General features: G+C 39.3%; 5 protein-coding genes across 5 annotated transcripts; 4 read left to right on the top strand and 1 right to left on the bottom strand.

The window, feature by feature from the left end:
• Positions 1-764: 764 nt before the first annotated feature.
• Positions 765-1,757, top strand: LOC129172055 (trace amine-associated receptor 1-like). Its single transcript, XM_054761392.1, has one exon. The coding sequence runs from the start codon at positions 765-767 to the stop codon at positions 1,755-1,757; it is 993 nt and encodes a 330-aa protein (XP_054617367.1).
• Positions 1,758-4,681: 2,924 nt separating this feature from the next.
• On the top strand, positions 4,682-5,674 carry LOC129172049 (trace amine-associated receptor 1-like). Its single transcript, XM_054761385.1, has one exon. It carries the CDS (start codon positions 4,682-4,684, stop codon positions 5,672-5,674), a length of 993 nt encoding a protein of 330 aa, XP_054617360.1.
• Positions 5,675-10,350: 4,676 nt separating this feature from the next.
• LOC129172050 (trace amine-associated receptor 1-like) lies at positions 10,351-11,343 on the top strand. The gene has a single exon (XM_054761386.1). It carries the CDS (start codon positions 10,351-10,353, stop codon positions 11,341-11,343), a length of 993 nt encoding a protein of 330 aa, XP_054617361.1.
• A 3,061-nt stretch (positions 11,344-14,404) lies between these two features.
• Positions 14,405-15,397, top strand: LOC129172054 (trace amine-associated receptor 1-like). Its single transcript, XM_054761391.1, has one exon. The coding sequence runs from the start codon at positions 14,405-14,407 to the stop codon at positions 15,395-15,397; it is 993 nt and encodes a 330-aa protein (XP_054617366.1).
• Positions 15,398-18,797: 3,400 nt separating this feature from the next.
• On the bottom strand, positions 18,798-19,790 carry LOC129172053 (trace amine-associated receptor 1-like). The gene has a single exon (XM_054761390.1). It carries the CDS (start codon positions 19,788-19,790, stop codon positions 18,798-18,800), a length of 993 nt encoding a protein of 330 aa, XP_054617365.1.
• Between the last annotated feature and the right edge of the window lie 3,392 nt (positions 19,791-23,182).

Genomic DNA, 23,182 nt, shown 5'->3' with positions numbered 1-23,182 from the left:
GAGTTCATCTTGCCGTGGGTTACAGCCACAGGAGTAGCCCATGTTGTTATTTGGGATTATTGTGCCTGTTCTGAGATTATTCAAATCTGGAATAAAAGCCTGTTGTTCTTGTTGTGATCAAGTCTGGTGCTTGTGTGTCTCACCAAACATTCCGGTAACATTAAAGACACTTAGTGATCAGTGTAGAATACTACACATCACAATTTGGTTGCATCTTCTTAATACCTTATATTTGTATGTTCGTTTATTTAGCCATTTTTAAGCTTGAAAATGCTTAATTTATGCAAAGATATGTAAATGTGCTTAAATATGCATATTGTTTTACTACAATAGACCGTAGTCAACCACAAAACTGCAGAATTTATTGATGTATTTCTGAAAAATCGCGATAAGAGTGTGGCCGCAAAATTCTAAACACAAAGTGGTGAGGGACAACTTTATAATATTTGGCTATCTAAACAAAAACTAAGACACGTTACATACAGTAATGGGGTTAAAGTTTCTATAGCACCGAATGTCAACAAAGCATTGTCTTACATTCTATTGGATGACTGAAGGATGAATATATTATGCTAATTAGGCAAATGCTCTTATAAAACAAGCTTACACAATGGTGCATCCTTCCAAAGAACACACATTGACGATTTACCAATAATGCTTAAGACAAAGCAGGTAAGTCAAACTGAAACTTGTGGATTATTGGAACAATACCCTGATTCATGTTGTATATTCCTAACTGAGCTGATCTGCAGGCATCCAGGAACATGGCACCAGAGGTCGTCGTCAACCAAACTCATATGATCCATCCTTGTTATGAACTAGATCATCTGTATTATGTACCGTCAAAAACCCATTCCTTACAGTGTGTTTTATTGAACATATTTCTTTGTTTATTATCCATCATCATAATATGTGGAAACCTTCTCATAATCATCTCTGTGGTTTATTTCAAACAGCTTCACACTCCTACTAATTATCTCATTCTCTCTCTGGCAGTGGCTGACTTGCTTGTTGGTGTTTTAGTGTTTCCCCTCACCATAGAATTCACCATCCCTTATTGTGTCTATCAAGAGGAACTGCTTTGCAAAGTGCGAAGCAGCGTCGATATAACACTGAGCTTCGCTTCTATTTTACATTTATGCTGTATTTCTATAGATAGATATCATGCAGTGTGTAAGCCTCTGACTTATAGAACTACAATCACTGTTCATGTTGTTGTGCTCATGATCTTGGTGAGCTGGAGTCTTTCTGTTCTATTTGCCATTGGCTTTTTGGTTGCAGAATTAAACTATGCAAAGTGTGGAGAAGAATGTTACATGGATGTTTTGATTGCAACAGTTTTGGGATTCATTTGCTTCTTTTACCTTCCTGTGATCATAATGATATGTATCTATGTAAAGATCTTCCTCGTCGCACAGAAACAGGCACGCAGCATCCAAAACACAAGCTATCAGAGCAGGACGACAGGAGCAGCTGTCAGTAAGATGGAGAGAAAGGCCACCAAAACTCTGACTATAGTTATGGGTGTTTTCTTGATTTGTTGGAGTCCTTACTTTCTGTATACTTGTATTTATGTTGGAAACCAGGCGTTGACACCGATAGCAGTTGTTGAAGGACTTGCCTGGCTGGCTCTGTCAAATTCAATGCTCAATCCATTCATTTATGCTTTCTTTTACAGCTGGTTCCAGTCTGCTTTTAAAATCATTATATTAGGTAAAGTATTCCAAAGAAATCTTTCTGGCACCAGACTTCACTGACATGAAGTTAGGATATTTAAAACCCAAAAGCAACAACTTCAGTCTTTGGAGTGTGCCACATATGCATCAGGATACAAGTGATGGGGTTTATTATTCCAAGCCTTTTAACTCTTAGAGGACACTGTACCTCCAAGTCAAAGCACGGGCAAAATCAGTGTTTAAACTTCATGTTAGTGACTTCGAAATGTGCAAAATCAAGGGTCTCAAAGTCAGTTTCACTTGGGGCCATTGGCGGTAGAGTCTGGGTGAGACTGAGGGTGAGCAGACCGGAATACAAGCAGCAATGCTGCAAAAAGAATTTCACTGTTTTAGTGCAACGGAAGTGTAAACAGAATGTTAGTTTAGGTGTCTATCAAACAGTGACACAGTTTTAAACTCACTCAAAAACCACCCTATCTCATGTCTCTCAAGTAGATCAACTCTTTAAAGTACAAGCATGTAAAAAAAATAAATATTTAGTGTAGTATGGCGGTAGTCACGTATTCGCCGGAAAGAGACAGAGGATGACCTGGATAACATTGAGCAGCACGACAATTTTGACAATAAACAGCGTGAACTAAACACGTGTCTCTTGATTGAATAACACAACAGGCTTTTTATCCAAAAATAAACATTTTTCTGAGTGGGCAGTTTTCTCTGTGAGCACGGTGACGAACGAGGTTGCTCTGTCGTGCCCCCGGTGTGTCCCATTTTCGTCAGACACTTCGTCCATACTGCAAAGTCAGCGTTGTCTAGTCCACGCTGTAAGAGCCAAAGTGAGTCCATACTTTTGATTTGAACTATGCTGGCAGATCTTTCCATTTAACATTCTAGTCATTCTAGTCAAGCTCCTCCTCGATGGCATGTGAAATGGTGATTCGGCCCACTGAGAAGTTTATAGCGGCTATATTTTAATCATAAAAAAACAATACAGGGCGAGATCGTATCAATAATCCATAGTAGGGTTGAACATCCCGACAGTTTGAGATGAAGATGTTTTGTCCCTAACTGGGAGTGAGTGATGCCGACTCCCAGCATGCATTGTGGCACTTATAAAAAGTTTGAAGTCATGTGTTTAGAGTTAGCGTGTCTAGCGACACCCCCTGTCTCCACGTGTTAATGCCACTGTTGCACATTCTTTGTCAGCGGAGCCAGCGCGTCGATCTTGTTCGGTAGTGAATTCACGTTTCCCATGATCACAGAAGGTTGCGCCGGCTCGAATCTCCACTTTCTCGCTAGCCGCTTGGCTTTGATCTTACTACGGCTCTGCAGCCTCGATACGGCTTCCTTATCTCAGTGGGTAAACTGGGAACCACACCCATGTGGGACCTCGGCCTCACGGCACGTGAAAATGTACTAGAATAGTTGTCCAAATTTGATGGTTCCCCTTTCATATAATACTGGGACCCCTCCACGATGCCATGAGGCGCATGCAAGCCTGCTTTTCATTCAGGTTTTGAGTTAATAATGTGAGAACACTAGAAAGAAATGCATTCTGAAAGACAAAATGTGAGTTGTGGATACCAGCACATTGTTAATGTTCAGGTAAAACAAGCATACTCACTTTGTTTGGCTTGAAATAAGATATGAGAGTACGTGTTTCTTCGTGTTTATTATGTAAAAATGTACACTTAATCTGTGTGATCCGTCGCTGTGATCGGTTTTATCTTTGTTTTATCGTTTGCTGTGGGGGCCGTCGACTCCCTGCCGGTGTATGATAGTCAGCAATTACATAAAATCCAAGACATTGTGGCCCCCTGTGCGAAACAAGAGTGGGGCGGGGGGCAAACAAACCACGTCACTTTTACCTGGCTGACGTGCCAGAGTTCCTGCTGCGGGAGGAGCCGTTGCTTCCCAGGAAAACGTAGACGCAGGGGGGCGGGGAATGTCAGACTTGTGAAGCTCAAAGGCTGGCTGGCACTTTCTCCTGAGGTGGTGCGGTTCCCGCACGATGTTCCGCGGGACGACGAGGATTGTTTTGGCCACTTCTCGCCGCAAGTTGGTCATGTTCCCCTTTTTTCTCGTCACTACTTTCGAATAAATGCGACGTAACGGTTCATCTGTGTTCATACGCTCACCTTGTTCATTCAAAATCATTGCTTCTGTGCCATCATTCATGGTAGCGTATGCTGGCTCACGAGGCTAACATGCTAGCACTCTGTATCCACTCACTAGTAGCCCCGCCTCCACAAAGAGGCTGAATGAGAGGACAGGAGGGTTCACTCTCTCCGTTCATTCCACGATAGAACCAATGCACACAGACAGATGCAGAGTGAACCCTCTTGTCATCCAGCTTGTGTGGTACAGAGAAACGAGCAGATGAACCACACATGCACGTGTCAATTTATCAAGGGCGTCATAATTATCAACCTGTTTTTTTTCCTCTCGTTCAATTAATCGATTTATGGATTACTGTGATAAGCCCGAGCATGCTAAATACACACATACACTTGATAAAATGAATATACTGATTTTTTACCACTGTATTTCTGCATGCTAACTGTTGTATCAGTGTTATATTGTAGCAGAGGGTACACGTGTAAATGATCGTGTTAAAAGATAAAAGTAACCCTAAATGTCCATTTATCCCATTATCCACTCATTTATATTCATTAACAATTGTTTTATGTATGTAAAACTCTAAAAACATGTTTTGTGTTAACATCGTTGAGAGTAAAGCGCTGATGACATCATAGATAGGCAACATAGACTGGCTTCAGGTCCCGGTTGCCATTTTGAATATATGAATATATTATTGTAATGAGACAAATGGTGATATAAATCAAGCTTACACAATGTTGCATGCTTCTGAAGAACACACATTGATGATTCATCAATAACTCCTAAGACAAAGCAGGTAAGCCAAACTGAAATTAGTATTGTAAATTGAGTCCTCATTAATGTTGTATATTCCTAACTGAGTTGATCTGCAGGCATCCAGGAACATGGCACCAGAGGTCGTCGTCAACCAAACTCATATGATCCATCCTTGTTATGAACTAGATCATCTGTATTATGTACCGTCAAAAAGCCATTCCTTACAGTGTATTTTATTGAACATATTTCTTTGTTTATTATGTGTTATCATAATATGTGGAAACCTTCTCATAATCATCTCTGTGGTTTATTTCAAACAGCTTCACACTCCTACTAATTATCTCATTCTCTCTCTGGCAGTGGCTGACTTACTTGTTGGTGTTTTAGTGTTTCCCCTCAGCATAGAATTCACCATCCCTTATTGTGTCTATCAAGAGGAACTGCTTTGCAAAGTGCGAAGCAGCGTCGACGTAACACTGAGCACTGCTTCTATTTTACATTTATGCTGTATTTCTATAGATAGATATCATGCAGTGTGTAAGCCTCTGACTTATAGAACTACAATCACCGTTCATGTTGCTGTGTTCATGATCTTGGTGAGCTGGAGTCTCTCTGTTCTAGTTGCCATTGGCTTTTTGGTTGCAGAATTAAACTATGCAAAGTGTGGAGAAGAATGTTACATGGATGTTTTGACTGCAAATATTTTGGGAGTCATTTGCTCCTTTTACCTACCTGCAAGTGTAATGATATGTATCTATGTAAAGATCTTCCTCGTCGCACAGAAACAGGCACGCAGCATCCAAAACACAAGCTATCAGAGCAGGACGACAGGAGCAGCTGTCAGTAAGATGGAGAGAAAGGCCACCAAAACTCTGACTATAGTTATGGGTGTTTTCCTCATCTGTTGGAGTCCTCTCTTTCTGTATATTTTTGTTCAGCTTTTAAACCAGGTGTTGGTACCGATAGCGGTTGTTGAAACACTTAACTGGCTGTCTCTGTCAAATTCAATGCTCAATCCATTCATTTATGCTTTCTTTTACAGCTGGTTTCAATCTGCTTTTAAAATGATTATATTAGGTAAAGTATTCCAAGGAAAATCTTCTCACACCAGACTTCACTGATGTTGAGTTAGGATATTTAAAAAACAGAAGCAATGTCTTCAGTCCTTGCAATGTGCCTGCAGATATATGCATCAGGGTATACTGTAAGCAATGGGGCTTACTCCAGGCCTTTTGACTCTTAAAAGACACTGTACTCTCAAGTTGAGTGCAGTTTTTTGCAATCCATGTGGCAGTTGTGTCAAAGGTGGATTTACTATGCCTTGCGATCTTGTGACATCCTCCATCTCTCTGTTCCTCGTGTCAGAACTGAACTGGGGAATTTTTTACAGGCTGAACCTTTCTTTCCTTGCTGTTGGACAAACAGCGTGAGACCACAGAATGGTGCCTTTGTTTTAAATAGCTTTTATGTATTTATCACAAAACACCTGCACTTTACAAAGTATGTGTATTCATATACATTGAATATTGTATAAGTCTTCCTTTTGTTTTTCTTCAGCCATTCAGAAGAAATGGTAATGGATTGGTTAGTTTTGAACATGCATACAAGTTACACCTGAGTACATCAGACAGTACAGTTCACAGTTCCGCATGTCTAAAAAGGCAAGCTTATATAAGCACATCTTATATAATCCTACCCCTCAGCCATTTCACACCAGTTTCTTGCTCAGTCCGTTCCATGATTTGATTCCACACCCTGATATGCTGAAGGTTTTTAGCGTTGCGTATGCTTGTAAGTGTTTTAGGTTGAATTTTTCGCTCAGGTCAAATTTGTCCACTCTTGTGGAGAAGAAGTGTTTTACATTTTTGGGTAACAGGTTATTGTTTGCTATATGCATAATTTTAGCTGTTTGAACGTTTACCAAGTCATCAAATAGGAATAAAGGATTTGTGTGTTCTCTATAAGCGGCATCATGGATGATCCTAAATGCCCTTTTTTGTAGCATTGTTAGTGAGTGAAGTGTACTTTTAGAGTTATTACCACATATCTCCACATAATAAGTTAGATAAGGTAATATCAGTGAACAATAGAGCGTATGGAGTGATTTTAGACGTATTTCTTGCCAATTTATGTTGTATATTTTTATTGTGAGATTTCCAGTTGATATTATCATCTATTATGACCCCGAGAAATGTCTTTTCGTTCACAATGTCAATGTCAACGCCGTCAATTTGTATTTGCGCATGCGTGTCCTTTTTGCACTTACCAAATAACATTGTTTTAGTTTTACTAGGTTCAGGGCCTGTTTTTGCTGTCCAAGGTGGACACTACTTCTTATGGTGGAGACATGAACACTGACCTTAACTGAGGCAAGTGAGGCCTGCATTTGGATGTGTTTGAGGGGTCTTGGATGAGTCGTTGCTGCGCTCTTGGGGTAATTTTGGTTGACCGGCCACTCTTGGGAAGGTTCACCACTGTTCCATGTTTTTGCCATTTCTGGATAATCGCTCTCACTGTGGTTTGCTGGAGTCCCAAAGCTTTAGAAACGGCTTTATAACCTTTTCCAGACTGATAGATCTCAATGAAAGGGCACCTATTACACTCATATTCAGGCCTTTGTATTGAGTTCTGGACTCCTATACAGCAGCTACACACAATAACTCGCACAGTTTCTAGATCTTCCAGACTCCAAACAGTCTTGTGTTTTTACTCCACCCCCAGCCCTCCTCCAGGTACGCCTCCCACCAAGCCCACTGCACTGTGATTGGTCACACTCCCAAGCGCTCCCGAGGACTTCCGGACAGCTGCCGAACCCCTTTTGTCCAATTACTTTCAAATAAACACAGTTAGGACACTGATAAATTGTGACTTACAGCTTGCTTTTCTGACTCTTGCACACAACCAAGTAACGTTGGAAAGGTGTCGGACTTCAGCAACAGTTTAGCAGATAGTCCAGCTCCGTATTGGCCCATGTTCACATAACAAGGATATTTTTCTCTTGCTGGCCGGGAATCAGCAACTCCAACCACTTCTGCCTGATGCTCATTATCTGACGCATTGGCATCGTTTAACACGAGAATACAACATTGTAACAACATTTATAGGTCATAAAAGAGGAAAAGCATAATAGGTCCCCTTTAATTTCAGTTACGTTTTAACGGGGGAGGGACAATAACTTTTCACGCAGGGCCATGTAGGATCGGATTTTTTTTCTCCCTTAATAATAAAAAGTTCCATTTAAACTGTTCTGTTGTGTTGTCATTGACTAATATCTAAATTTGTTTGATGGCCTGAAACATTTAAGTTTGACAAACATGCAAAACATAAGAAATCGGAAGGAGGCAAACACTTTTTACACTACTGTCTGCACCCATCATCACCGAGTGGTTCCATTTGCGATCGTTACATTTGGCTGACCGCCAATTTTACAAGCACCAGCCATCACCAGTTCCGCTTCATAATACACCTCATACGTAGAAGAGACCCGTGTTGACAATTTAACGACGTGGTCGTTGTATTTAGGAAGTAGGGGTGCTCATTAAAAGTGAAAGACAGGAAGTGTTTCTTGCGTCATGCATTTATTAGGTAATTAAATACAAGCGATCAACAAAGGTGAAGAAGTATCTGCTGCACAGGCGAGCAGGAGTGGAGCGGGACCTCAGATTGTGTACCACCATGTAATGCCAGTCTGAAAACTGCATAAACCTCTCCACAGTGCAGTCCAACCCCTGACCGACGACAGAGCTGAGAAGGCACAACTTGGACACACTACGTTGCTTGGCAACACCTGGCGAAACACAAATGGGTGTCCAAAGTGTGGCGCAGGGGCCATCTTTGGAACATGGCTCATTGTAGATCAAATAAAATAAACAAAAACCTAGCACAAGTGGAAAAATAGAGTAAAAAGACATAAGGGACCTAGAAAAAGTTAAAATGGTAAGACTAATAACTAATAAAAACACAAAGATTTGTCTTTACATATATTGTTTATTTTATAGTATAAATATCCAACAACAGCTGGACAGCCCTGATGTAAAAAGACAAAGACAAGTAGATAAGACAGAAACAGTGAGCTGGTATTGTTCAACCGGGTGGAATATAAATGTTTGGTAGAGGGTGGGGCCAGCCTCTCTAGTCTCACACCGGTGGCAGTGCATGGTGGGAGTTACGGCAGTGCTTTGTCTCCTCCGCTAGAGAAGTCTGTGGCAGGGTCTTGGCCTATCCGTTTCTGCCGAGTACGAGCATGAAACGAGTCAAGCTCCTCATTATCTGTAATTGTGATGAAGGAAAATCCTCACTGGGTAACTATTTATGTATTCACTCTTCACGCTCTGTGATTGGTCAGTCACACACAGCGCCCGCCCCTCCCTAGACAGACTCACAACAGCCAACTTGTTTCGTTACGCACACAGTGCATTTGAAAACGGATCGTGTTGCGTCGGTCACTGCCGGTGTTTTTTTCATCTGTTTGCTTCTAATTTGGCTGATATAAAGTCAGTTGGAAAACTTTGCTCGTAGTGCTGAATGCGATGCTTTTGAGAAAAATACAGTGAACAAGGCTGACAGATTATTTCCCTGTTTGCCATCACTGGATGTTTGTATGAATCACCAACTTCACACAGATCATTAAAAAATAATAAAGTCTTAGAGATGACTTACACACATACACAGTACATATATAGCTGAATAATAAACAACACATATAGCAACTTCTGATCAATCCATGTCAATTTCAGACTTAAAATAAGTGATTTAAGCCCCACCCATTCCCGGTTAAACCACGTCCACTTCCGGTTTATGACCCTCCCCCTCCGAGTACAGATACGGATGCAGATAATTTAGATGGGTGAACAGATACAGATACAGATAGTAACAAAAGTAACACCTAATTTCCAAAACACCACCAAGGCCTTCCTTATTGTCCGCTGTCTGGTCTGTCGTCCACAAGTTGCAGATATTGTCCGTGTGTGTTTTGCGGTTAAAAGTGCTTGTTGATCTTAAACCTTTGTTTATCTTCCACCACATTGCATGTACTTTATCCATACTTGCTGAAAACATTAGGGAACTGTTGATGTTCATAACTTTTCTTACCCATGTAAAACCTAGTGATGTCCGATACTGGCTCGCCATCTTGTTTATGTGTGTGTTCCACAACGGAAGAACATGCAAGCATCTTCATCACATACACAAGAATGGAGAGGCGACATTGCGCTGGGATACGGTGGGAGACAAACATAACGCCGAGCGATTTGTGAGGTCTGATTTTTTCATGCAGTACTCTTTTGAATGCATATTGTTATGAGAAGCCAAACTCTAATTAAATGACCCAGCAACTAAGCGGAACTACGTTCCTTGTCACGGAAATCCGACCAGAACTGGACTCGTGGGAACAAATGGGAGGTCTCATTATTCTGAATGAAGTTGCTTTGATAATAGTCAATAAATAAAAATATAATATTTGAGAGAGGAGGCAGACTGACTGAAAAACTAAGACTAACTATACTATACACACTAATGGCGTTAGTAGCGTTTCTATAGTACCTAAAGTCAACAAAACATTGTCCCAAGTTCAATTGGACAACTGAAGATGAATACTATTATGCTAATTAGACAAATGCTGATATAAATCAAGCTTACACACCGTTGCGTGCTTCTGAAGAACACACATTGATGAGTCATCAATAACTCTTCATACAAACCAGGTAAACCAAACTGGAACTAGTAGATTATCGCAAAATATTCACAACTTTTTATCTTGCATGTTCCTAGCTGACTTGATTTGCAGGCATCCAGGAACATGGCACCAGAGGTCGTCGTCAACCGAACTCATATGATCCATCCTTGTTATGAACTAGATCATCTGTATTATGTACCGTCAAAAACCCATTCCTTACAGTGTGTTTTATTGAACATATTTCTTTGTTTATTATCCATCATCATAATATGTGGAAACCTTCTCATAATCATCTCTGTGGTTTATTTCAAACAGCTTCACACTCCTACTAATTATCTCATTCTCTCTCTGGCAGTGGCTGACTTGCTTGTTGGTGTTTTAGGGTTTCCTCTCAGCATAGAATTCACCGTCACTTTTTGTGTCTATCAAGAGGAACTGCTTTGCAAAGTGCGAAGCAGCGTCGACATAACACTGAGCATCGCTTCTATTTTACATTTATGCTGTATTTCTATAGATAGATATCATGCAGTGTGTAAGCCTCTGACTTATAGAACTACAATCACTGTTCATGTTGCTGTGTTCATGATCTTGGTGAGCTGGAGTCTTCCACTTCTAGTTGCCATTGGTTTTGTAGTTACACAATTAAACTATGCAAAGTGTGGGGGGAAATGTTATAGTGATGTTTTGATTGCATCAATTTTGGGACTCATTTGCTCCTTTTACCTTCCTGTGATCATAATGATATGTATCTATGTAAAGATCTTCCTTGTCGCACAGAAACAGGCACGCAGCATCCAAAACACAAGCTATCAGAGCAGGACAACAGGAGCAGCTGTCAGTAAGATGGAGAGAAAGGCCACCAAAACTCTGACTATAGTTATGGGTGTTTTCTTGATTTGTTGGAGTCCTTTCTTTCTGTATACTTGTATTTATGTTGGAAACCAGGCGTTGATACCGATAGCCGTTGTTGAAGGACTTACCTGGCTGGCTCTGTCAAATTCAATGCTCAATCCATTCATTTATGCTTTCTTTTACAGCTGGTTCCAGTCTGCTTTTAAAATGATTGTATCAGGAAAAATATTCCAAGGGGATTTTTCTAGCACCAGACTTCACTGACATGGAGTTAGCAATAAGCATTCATGCAGATACAGAGAGGAGTCTGGATTCTCTTCTGTGCGTAAACAATGAATAGCATGTGAGCCTATGTTTTTGGCAAACAGTCTAAATTTCCAACACTTGAATTAAACTGTGATCACTGTATTTCAAATTCATTGTAGCGTTCAAGGTCATTAAAAATGATGGCACTGTCCAGATACTTTTGGACTGAACTGTGTAGATTATTTATTGACTTATTGTTTATTTGATGGGGACATCACAATTACATTGGACAGACCAGATGCGTTGTTTGAGTGTTTTAGCACATGTGCTAATTTGCAACACTTGTCCACTGGAGGCTTTTGAAATGATAAAACACTAAAAGTAACCAGAGTAAAAGGAGAGAAATAGTAATAATAATAATAATAATAATAATAAAATACAGTCTACAGTAACATTCCAACAACAAAAAGAGGGTGTTTTTCAAATTAAATACATTTGTAAGTTAAAAAGCAAAGGCAACATGGTCACGCAATCAACCAGTTAAAAACTGAACACTGTTCTTTTGATTTTAGCCATTTCTTAAGTCTTTTGTTAAAACCATTACTGTTGGTTTAGAAGTTTAAATAAGTTGGTAGAGAGTTCCAAAGTTGTTCTCCCCTTTACAGAGGGAGTAGATGGGATGGGATATTTTTCATTTGTTTGCTCAACAAGTTACCACTGAGGAACATCACATTTACACTTTTACGCAATTTAACATGTCTGAAAAGGAGCAAGAAGAAGCCGAGCTTATTTATGTCGCTCATATGTTTCACATGTTGACACTTACAATAGGTCATGTGTTTTACATAGGGCTGTCAAAAAAACGCACTATAATGAGGGACAATTGTATGTACAGTAAGTTCCTTATTGGCTGAAGTGCAACATTAATACTTCCAGCTTGTAGTCGCAAATGCAAGTGCTGACGCTGCTGCTTGATAATGCACAGTCACCAGACCTAAAACTAGCACTATTTGCAGACGATACTACCGCCTTTTGTTCTGGAGAAAGTACACAAAATGTAGTAAAGAAAGTCACAGATTATCCCTGAGTAAAACTAAAATGTAATGTTATTTGGTAAGAGCAGAAAGGATACTTAGGCGCAAATACAAATCGATGAGATGGACGAAAATACATTTCTGAGAGTCACAATAGATGAAAACACGAGCTGGAAATCTCACATTAAAAATACACAACATAAAGTGGCGAGAATTACCTCAATATTGAATAAAGTCAAATGTGCCCTCGATCAAAAATCACTCCATGCGCTCTACTGTTCTCTGGTAACTTATTTTGTGGAGATATGGGAAATAACTATAAAAGCACACTTGACTTGCTAAATGTACTACAAAAAGGATGAGTTAGGATAATCCATAATGCCGCGTATACACAACATACAAATCCTCTATTTCTAAAATCACAATTATTAACATTTGCATATGTAGTAAATGTTCAAAAAGCTAAAATTATGAATAAAGCAAACAATAACCTGTTACCCAAAAATGTCATCCAACTCTTCTCAACAAGGGAGGACAAATATGACCTCAGGGGAAAATTTAACTTAAAATTAAAAACCTTCAAGAACCGACACAAGCAGTTGATGTTTGCAAAATACAAGAAGAGTCCCGAGTTCAGTGTTTGTGCTCACTCATTATCCAACTATGTTTTGTTCTATTTGTCAGTGCTATGTCTAATCACTGCCACGCATTTGACTAACTCTTCATTCTTGTACTCACCCATTATACATACATGTTAGAAGTGGAAGTGGACCAACATTCCACAGGCCACAACTAACAACCTGATCAGTTCTGTGGGAGATGTGTTGCACTGCGTGAGGCAAATGGCGGTCACACCAGATATCACATACTGAATGGTTTTCTTGCCATCTGAGAGCAAGAGCGCAAGCTCTCATTACCCTAAATCAGCCATCACCAAATGGCGGACCTCGGTCCGGGTACGGACCCAGTAACGGCCCTTTACGAACCCGTGACCAATCAAAGTGAATCGAAAATGTAATAACAACATATAATCATGCGCGAGGACCGATTGAAGTGGCAGTTTGCGGGCGTAATTACTTAAATTATTGCGGTTATTTGAGAGCAAATGCGGTGACGTCACTCAAAATGAGTCAAAGTCAACATCTAAAAGCGACTGGACGGACCAATATATGTTCATTCTTACAGAATCCAGTGCCAAACCGCTGTGTCTCAGATGCTCTGAAACTGTAGCGCTGGTCAGAAGTGCAAATGTGACACGACATTACCTGACAAAACACAGATCATTGGAGGGAAAATATCCACCTAATCTGATGTGAGAGCGTGGAAAATAACGTTGCTGAGAGCCCGATATGAAATATCTCCGAGAGTCATCACACATTCATTTACAGCACAGCAACGTGTTCACTAAGGATTGTGTAGATGTTAGAGCAAAACAAAAAGTCTTTCACTGACAGTTATGAGGGAGTGCTTCTGCCGCAGAGACCTTACTCAAAAGGTAAACAAAAAGAGGAATTGAGTGACAAATTCAGGCAAATCTCCAGCCATTTTTCCCAGTTCCACCAGGGGGACATCCGGGCATTCCCAGACTAACTGTGAGACACAACCCCGTCAGTGTTTCCTAACTCTGCCCAGGGCCTTCCTCTCGACTGGGCATGTCCAGAACACCTCACCAGGGAGGCGTCAGAACTAGATGTCCATACCACCTTAACTGGTTCCACTCAATGTGATGGAGCAGCAGCTCCTTCAGTTAGCCGCAAGTTACACACAGTAATGAGGTCATAGTTTCTATAGTACCTAAACAAAACATTGTCTCGTGTTCAATTGGACAACTGAAGGATGAATATATTATGCTAATTAGACAAATGTTGATATAAAACACGTTACCTACTGTTGCACGCTTCGAAAGAACACACATTGATGACTCATCAGCAACTTTTAATACAAAGCAGGTAAGCTGAACTGAAACTAGCAGATTATTGCAAAATATCGAGTCCTCATTAATGTTGTATATTCCTAACTGAGCTGATTTGCAGGCATCCAGGAACATGGCACCAGAGGTCGTCGTCAACCAAACTCATATGATACATCCTTGTTATGAACTTAATCATCTGAATTATGTACCGTCAAAAACTCATTCCTTACAGTGTGTTTTATTGAAGATATTTCTTTGCTTATTATCCATCATCATAATATGTGGAAACCTTCTCATAATCATCTCTGTGGTTTATTTCAAGCAGCTTCACACTCCTACTAATTATCTCATTCTCTCTCTGGCAGTGGCTGACTTGCTTGTTGGTGTTTTAGTGTTTCCCCTCACCATAGAATTCACCGTCACTTATTGTGCCTATCAAGAGGAACTGCTTTGCAAAGTGCGAAGCAGCGTTGACGTAACACTGAGCATCGCTTCTATTTTACATTTATGCTGTATTTCTATAGATAGATATCATGCAGTGTGTAAGCCTCTGACTTATAGAACTACAATCACTGTTCATGTTGTTGTGTTCATGATCTTGATGAGCTGGTGTCTCTCTGTTGTATTTACCATTGCTTTTGTGATTACAGACTTAAACTATGCAAAGTGTGGGAGGAAATGTTATATTGATGTTTTGATTGCAACAATTTTGGGATTCATTTGCTCCTTTTACCTTCCTGTGAGTGTAATGATATGTATCTATGTAAAGATCTTCCTTGTCGCACAGAAACAGGCACGCAGCATCCAAAACACAAGCTATCAGAGCAGGATGCCAAGAGCAGCTGTCAGTAAGATGGAGAGAAAGGCCACCAAAACTCTGACTATAGTTATGGGTGTTTTCCTCATCTGTTGGAGTCCTTACTTTCTGTATACTTGTGTTTATCTTGGAAAGCAGGCGTTGATACCGATAGCAGCTAGTGAAGGGCTTACCTGGCTGGCTCTGTCAAATTCAATGCTCAATCCGTTCATTTATGCTTTCTTTTACAGCTGGTTTCAATCTGCTTTTAAAATGATTGTATCAGGAAAAATATTCCAAGGGGATTTTTCTAGCACCAGACTTCACTGACATTAGCGTTAGCAATAAGCATTATGGTAGATACAGAGAGGAGTCTGAAACAATGAATAGCATTTAACAATGTGTTATTTGCATAACATAATCTAACGTAATCTAAATTTATGGTAATGTTAATGGTTTCATTTTATTTAAACATGCATTCAAGTTACAATGGAATACATGACATACTGTAATTCATTTCACAGTTCCACATGTCCAAAAGGAGTAAGAAGAAGCAAAGCTTATTTAATCCTACCCCCCATTGGCCTCACATCTATTCCAGTACATTTATTTCTGTATTCCATATGTGACTTTTTAATACAAAGAAGAATGATAAGGCAATGTAACTATATGATGTAATTATTAAGATTTGCTGGACAATAAATAATAATAGAGACAAGCATAACAAAACAAGTTCAAGACTCTTCTTCCTTGTATTTTGCAAACAACTGCTTTTATTGTTTCTTGAATATATAATATTCAAGATAATATTATATTATCTTGAATATTATATTATCTTATAATATTCATATAATATACCAATGACTTTGATAATAACACAACTAGTGGCCTGTTCGTCAGTGATCATCTTCCAGTGTTTAGAATTTCAAATGATTATAATAAAAAACAGATGGTGGCTAAAAAGACTTTTCAAAGACTACGCACAGAGGATAGCGTCAACGCTTTCAGGAAAGATCTAGAAGAACAAAGATGGGAGAGTGTCTACGGTGCAAAAGATGTGGATGAAGCATATGATCACTTTCTATGCTCTACGATAAGAACTGTCCCTTAAAAGAAAAAACAAACAACCCTGGAAAATGCCAATTTCAGACTTAAAATAATGTACTGATTCAAGCCACGGCCATTTCCTCTGAAACCACGTCCCGCTTGCAGTTTGTGCCCGGCCCACTCCAAGTAGCGATGCGGATACACAAGTTAGACGGGTGAACAGATACAGATACATATAGTGGCGTACTCGCTCATCCCTTCTATTAACAAATCATGCATGTTTTTGGAATGTGGTCGGAAGCTGGAGTAACCAGAGAAAACCCTCGCACACGCAGAGAGTCCCACACAGAGATTCAAAACCTCAATTTCCTGTTGTTCATGAGGCCAAAAAGAAAAAAAAAAGTCCAGTGTCATGTACAGGTCTAGCACTCGCAGTGCAGCCGTACGCTGTATTTCACCGTAAATTGCATGTACACAGCAATTCAGGGGAAAAATTAACGTATTTCACACAATCAGATTAAACAAAATTTCATCTGCAAATAGATATTAAAGGGAATTTATATCCTATACACCTTTTTATTATGTCCTGAAGCTCTGATCCATGAGTTTGAAAGGCTTAAAGTTGGACTTAACTTTCGATGCTCGTATGAGTCAATGTGGTCCAACAATCCCAGTTGAAAAAGAAGACGTAATCTAAACAAACATGTATACGAGTAAAAATACACCCGATAGGAAAAATAAATTTTTAAAGATCTCCACACAGACTCTCCAAATCGAGCGTGCACGGTGTCAGATTTTTGCATTGCTAAAATATGTAGATCGTAACGTTCTTAAGAATATTAGAATCGAGTGACGTGTAACGTCTTTATCATTAAAAGTGCGAAAAAAAACACACATCTATGTAAAGCATGCCGTGCTTAAATACAATGCTTTATTTCCTAGCGATGCAATCGATTGATTGACCTTTTAATCGATGTTAGATCGAAATATGTCGTCCGGAATGGCAACTTGCTGAACACAGATTGATGTCGTTGGATCATAGGAATATACTGTAAATCGATGTAGTGGACGAATCATTACACCCCTTGTAGATTGCAATATATTGTCATATATTTTTTAGATTTCTTCATTGTACTTTTAAAATTCATGTCCAAATCTCATCTCGCAGACCCAATCTCACGTATTGTCTTGTCTCTTTAACTGAGTACCCACTGATTTATGCGATATAAGTGACTGATGCAATGATGTGATGAGATGGTTGTACGACTTTAATAGGTGTAACTGGTACACATAGAAAAAGTTTGAAATATTTGAGTTTAGCTCATGAAGAATTTGAGCAAAAACAAAAGTGTTGTGTTTATATTTTTGTGCAGTGCAATATACCCGATGATCTTTTACAGCATACTATGTGCAACGACACATTGGTTGTCTTATAGGCATGGTTGCTATGATAGTTGCTGTGATGTTTTTCTTTTCCTTTATGTTGCTAAACTCAGTTATTTTTAATCCCATTTGATAATTTTGTCGCCCCCCACACACACCTTCTTTCTTTGCTTACTTTGATCAGTGTAAAATATACCTTATCTATTGCTGCACAATCTCTACTGATTAGAAAAAGGTGACACTGGAACACAGGAAGTGAACAAACTTTTTAATGACAAAGTATAAAATATGAATTACTGTAAGTGTCAGCATGTTAAACATATCAATGACATAAAAAAACTCAACTGTGACTGTTGGAACTGGATATAAATTAACCAGCAATATAATTATCACTCATATATCTTAGTCGTGATAAAGTGTGCTTGCCCTTGAGAAATGTCTTTTTTTTTGGAATACAGTGGTGACCCAGCAACGGAGAAGGTGGCGACTTATGGCGCCACTGTGTCTGTTGACTCCAAGACACACACATAAACAAGACAAGTACAGTTTGTGCAACTGCTTGCTCACCCTATCCGTCAGAGTTGCACAACCTTGAAGATAGGGAATGCTGAAATGAAAAGAGAGGGCTCGGAGAGCGTATTCAGAGCATCTGGTGCGTTCCTCCGTTCTCCTCGCGAGTTGTCTTGTCTCTTCTGTAATATTGCTGTGTTTTAATTACGAGTGTCACAGGAGTTTGAACCTGATACATAAATAAACTCAACTTCTTCTTGCTCCTTTTCAGACATGTTAAATTGCACAAGTATAAATGTGATGTTCCTCAATGAAACTTGTTAAGCAAACAAATAAACATCCCATTCATCTACACAGTTAGGTCCCAAGGCATATGGACAGCGACATTTTTTAAGGAGTTTGACAACCACAATGAATTTGAAATACAGTAATCACAGTTTGATGAAGTGTTGGCTTTCCCATTCATTCAAGAGGAATGTGCCACTTAGAAGGTAGAACCATTTCATGAACTGCATCCATTTTCAGAGGCTGAAAAGTAACAATGAAAAAATGACAATGAAAAATATTTGCTGCCAGCTGATGTCTGAAACCATACAGTGTGTGGGTCTTCCATCAGTTTCCAAAATTGCTTTAATTTTATAATGTCTCTGCTGAATATAATATTTTTGTTTTCCGAATTTAGACTGTTTGCCAAAAACACAGGCTCACATGCAGTTAATTGTTTACACACACTTCTCAGTCTCCAGACTCCTCTCTGTATCTGCCATAATGCTTCTTGCTCACGCTAATGTCAGTGAAGTCTGGTGCTAGAGAAATTTCCTTTGAATATTTTTCCTGATACAATCATTTTAAAAGCAGACTGGAACCAGCTGTAAAAGAAAGCATAAATGAATGGATTGAGCATTGAATTTGACAGAGCCAGCCAGGCAAGTCCTTCAACAACTGCTTTCGGTATCAACGCCTGGTTTCCAACATAAATACAAGTATACAGAAAGTAAGGACTCCAACAGATGAGGAAAACACCCATAACTATAGTCAGAGTTTTGGTGGCCTTTCTCTCCATCTTACTGACAGCTGCTCCTGTCGTCCTGCTCTGATAGCTTGTGTTTTGGATGCTGCGTGCCTGTTTCTGTGCGACAAGGAAGATCTTTACATAGATACATATCATTATGATCACAGGAAGGTAAAAGAAGCAAATGAATCCCAAAACTGTTGCAGTCAAAACATCCATGTAACATTCTTCTCCACACTTTGCATAGTTTAATTCTGCAACCAAAAAGCCAATGGCAAATAGAACAGAAAGACTCCAGCTCACCAAGATCATGAGCACAACAACATGAACAGTGATTGTAGTTCTATAAGTCAGAGGCTTACACACTGCATGATATCTATCTATAGAAATACAGCATAAATGTAAAATGGAAGCGATGCTCAGTGTTATATCGACGCTGCTTCGCACTTTACAAAGCAGTTCCTCTTGATAGGCACAATAAGGGATGGTGAATTCTATGCTGAGGGGAAACACTAAAACACCAACAAGCAAGTCAGCCACTGCCAGAGAGAGAATGAGATAATTAGTAGGAGTGTGAAGCTGTTTGAAATAAACCACAGAGATGATTATGAGAAGGTTTCCACCTATTATGATGACACATAATAAACAAAGAAATATGTTCAATAAAACACACTGTAAGGAATGGCTTTTTGACGGTACATAATACAGATGATCTAGTTCATAACAAGGATGGATCATATGAGTTTGGTTGACAACGACCTCTGGTGCCATGTTCCTGGATGCCTGCAGATCAGCTCAGTTAGGAATATACAACATGAATCAGGGTATTGTTCCAATAATCCACAAGTTTCAGTTTGACTTACCTGCTTTGTCTTAAGCATTATTGGTAAATCGTCAATGTGTGTTCTTTGGAAGGATGCACCATTGTGTAAGCTTGTTTTATAAGAGCATTTGCCTAATTAGCATAATATATTCATCCTTCAGTCATCCAATAGAATGTAAGACAATGCTTTGTTGACATTCGGTGCTATAGAAACTTTAACCCCATTACTGTATGTAACGCGTCTTAGTTTTTGTTTAGATGGCCAAATATTATAAAGTTGTCCCTCACCACTTTGTGTTTAGAATTTTGCGGCCACACTCATTTTTCAGAAATACATCAATAAATTATGCAGTTTGGTGGTTGACTACGGTCTATTGTTAGTAAAACAATATGCATATTTAAGCACATTTGACATATCTTTGCCTAAATTAAGCATTTTCAAGCTTAAAAATGGTTAAATAAACGAACATACAAATATAAGGTATTAAGAAGATGCAACCAAATTGTGATGTGTATATTCTACACTGATCACTAAGTGTCTTTAATGTTACCGGAATGTTTGGTGAGACACACAAGCACCAGACTTGATCACAACAAGAACAACAGGCTTTTTCCAGATTTGAATAATCTCACAACAGGCACAATAATCCCAAATAAAAACATGGGCTACTCCTGTGGCTGTAACCCACGGCAAGATGAACTCAACTCTGAACCGTCAATGTCACTTCCTGTCCGTCCCGCCATTCACTTTGCTCTACCAGAGAACACATTTAAAGCAACACACACAAGCACAACACTTATTTATGTCTTAAATGTCTTATTTTCTTTTGTTATGTCTACTGTATTGGGTAATAGGTAGTGATGGGTAGATGAGGCATCATGTATCGTTTCGACGCAGTGACACACTGTATTGACACTGTGTTGCTGAATACTGATACCTGGTGATGACCTATTGTATCCAATACCGTCATTTACGTATTTGCATTCACATATTCTTGTTCCATATATGTAATTGAACTAAAAATCCTCTTTGATATTTGAGACACAGTGGATAAATTAAGTGAACATCTGTCATAATGTCAAAACCTCAGTGAAAGTGCTGTGAATGACAATGACAATGGACTCATTGTTTAAAGATTTTTATTTAAAAAAAAAATGAGTTTCTCCAGTGTTTTGTAATTCAGTCTATTTCGTTTCTTTGTTACAATTTCTCCTGCTTTGGAGAATATGCGTTCGCAAGGCACAGAAGATGCCGGTGTGCATAGAAACTGGTTCGCTAATAAAAACAAATGAGGGAAAGTGGACTGCATACTCTTCCAATAATGAAGTAGGTCCTCGGTACATTGAATGTTACCAGATGTTAAGGGACGTTCCATCCGTTCGCATCTGTGTCGCTGGACCCATCACTAGTGTAAGACAATCCTGTCGCACAAATGTGACACTTTACCTGAAAAAAAAAAAGAATAATAAACTAAGAGTTATTTTGAAAATAATTTCACTAGAACAGAATATTTGGAAAATATGACAAGAAGTGGGTAAAATGAGATTGATATAAATACCTTATTTTCTGGCAGAAGGTCAAAATGATCCCACACGGCAGAAAATTTACATTTTCCATAGAGGTCCTCCACCTTTGACCGCAATATTCGCCAAGTAATGAACGCGTCAATAACTCAATGCTCGTTTTGCGCTTCCATCCTATTGACAGATGCACTTCCTTATAAACACTGTTTGGCGCGCGACTGCCGTGTCGACACAGTTCCTGCATTGGTCACGTGACTATCTTAAAGCGGTACGCGCACCGACACAGGGTTTGCCCTTGGAGCTCGGCACACGCATCGGCGCATCTTTGTCACTGGACCCATCACTAGTAATAGGAGTATAAAGGTGACTATCGGGGTGTTATTTCATGTCAAGAGGACTTTAATAATGTTTAAAAAGGCAGGTTTTCTGTGCTGTAACTACAAAAATACTCAATTTCTCAATAAGGAATCCTTAGGATGACACATAATAAACAAAGAGATATGTTCAATCAAACACACTGTAAGGAATGGGTTTTTGACGGTACATAATACAGATGATCTAGTTCATAACAAGGATGGATCATAAGAGTTTGGTTGACGACGACCTCTGGTGCCATGTTCCTGGATGCCTGCAGATCAACTCAGTTAGGAATATACAAGATCACAAGTTGTGAATATTTTGCAGTAATCTACTAGTTCCAGTTTGGTTTACCTGTTTTGTATGAAGAGTTATTGATAACTCTTCAGTGTGTGTTCTTCAGAAGCACGCAGAAGTGCGTAAGCTTGATTTATATCAGCATTTGTCTAATTAGCATAATATATTCATCTTCAGTTGTCCAATTGAACTCGGGACAATGTTTTGTTGACATTATGCAACTTCATGAGGTTTCCCTCAGTAGACAAAAGGCCGATTACTCTCAAGCATTGTTCACACATCTGTTTATATTTGTGTTATAGTGAGCATTCATCATTCATTATTCATAATCTATCCGCCTCACAGTGTGGCATGTCAAGATGCTGATAAGGGGCGTTTACACTTGCACACACTTTGTCCCCGCAGTGGTACGCAATTTTGCGTGCCAATGAGTAAATTGGTGGAAAACAGATGGGAAGTATGTGTAAACTGTAAACGGGGCTGCAAAAAGAAACGTTTTTTAGTGTATACTCTTCCTCTGTTATATAGTGTAGATTTTACTTTACTTTATTTTATGTTTATTGTTATGCAAATTTGGAGCGGCCGGACCAGAGCAGGAGGGGATGGAAAAGAAGAGAAAAGAACGCAAAAGGGGAGTGCAGGGACAATACAGAGAGACAGAACAACAGCAACGACAACAATTGCAACAAAAAAACAAAACACCAGAAACAACCAGGACTACATCAGCGAATGTCTATGACGGCCATAAAGACCATAATGGAAAGGACAAAATAATAACAGCCTCAGTGATAATACTGAATTGTGAATAATTAGTGGTAATAGTAGAAATGAAAATATTAACCATAATAGTGAACAGAATGATAATAACTGTAATGCACAATTGTAATAACTATAATCTAATTTCCGACATCACCATCACTGTAATAAAACCAACAACATAACACCATGGATAAATCAGTGAGTTATGGGGAAGTACGTATGTACTGTGAGTGTGGATATATGCATGTACGGGTATCTCTGTGGGTGTGTATGTGTGCATGTCTCTTTATGTGTATATACACTATAGGTGCATAAATGTGTGCATACTGTACGTGTGAACGTGTAATTGTCACTGAGAATGCATGAAAAGAGAGGGACTGCCTCTAACCTCCCAGTAAGCCCC

This window comes from Dunckerocampus dactyliophorus, chromosome 19 (assembly GCF_027744805.1).
Source record: "Dunckerocampus dactyliophorus isolate RoL2022-P2 chromosome 19, RoL_Ddac_1.1, whole genome shotgun sequence".
NCBI lineage: Eukaryota > Metazoa > Chordata > Actinopteri > Syngnathiformes > Syngnathidae > Dunckerocampus > Dunckerocampus dactyliophorus.
The sequence above is the reverse complement of the archived record's forward strand: the minus strand, read 5'-3'. Positions and strand labels throughout refer to the sequence as shown.

Coding starts and splice junctions, on each gene's coding strand:
- LOC129172055 (XM_054761392.1), top strand. CDS start 765: ATGGCACCAGAGGTCGTCGTCAACCAAACTCATATGATCCATCCTTGT.
- LOC129172053 (XM_054761390.1), bottom strand. CDS start 19,790: ATGGCACCAGAGGTCGTTGTCAACCAAACTCATATGATCCATCCTTGT.
- LOC129172050 (XM_054761386.1), top strand. CDS start 10,351: ATGGCACCAGAGGTCGTCGTCAACCGAACTCATATGATCCATCCTTGT.
- LOC129172054 (XM_054761391.1), top strand. CDS start 14,405: ATGGCACCAGAGGTCGTCGTCAACCAAACTCATATGATACATCCTTGT.
- LOC129172049 (XM_054761385.1), top strand. CDS start 4,682: ATGGCACCAGAGGTCGTCGTCAACCAAACTCATATGATCCATCCTTGT.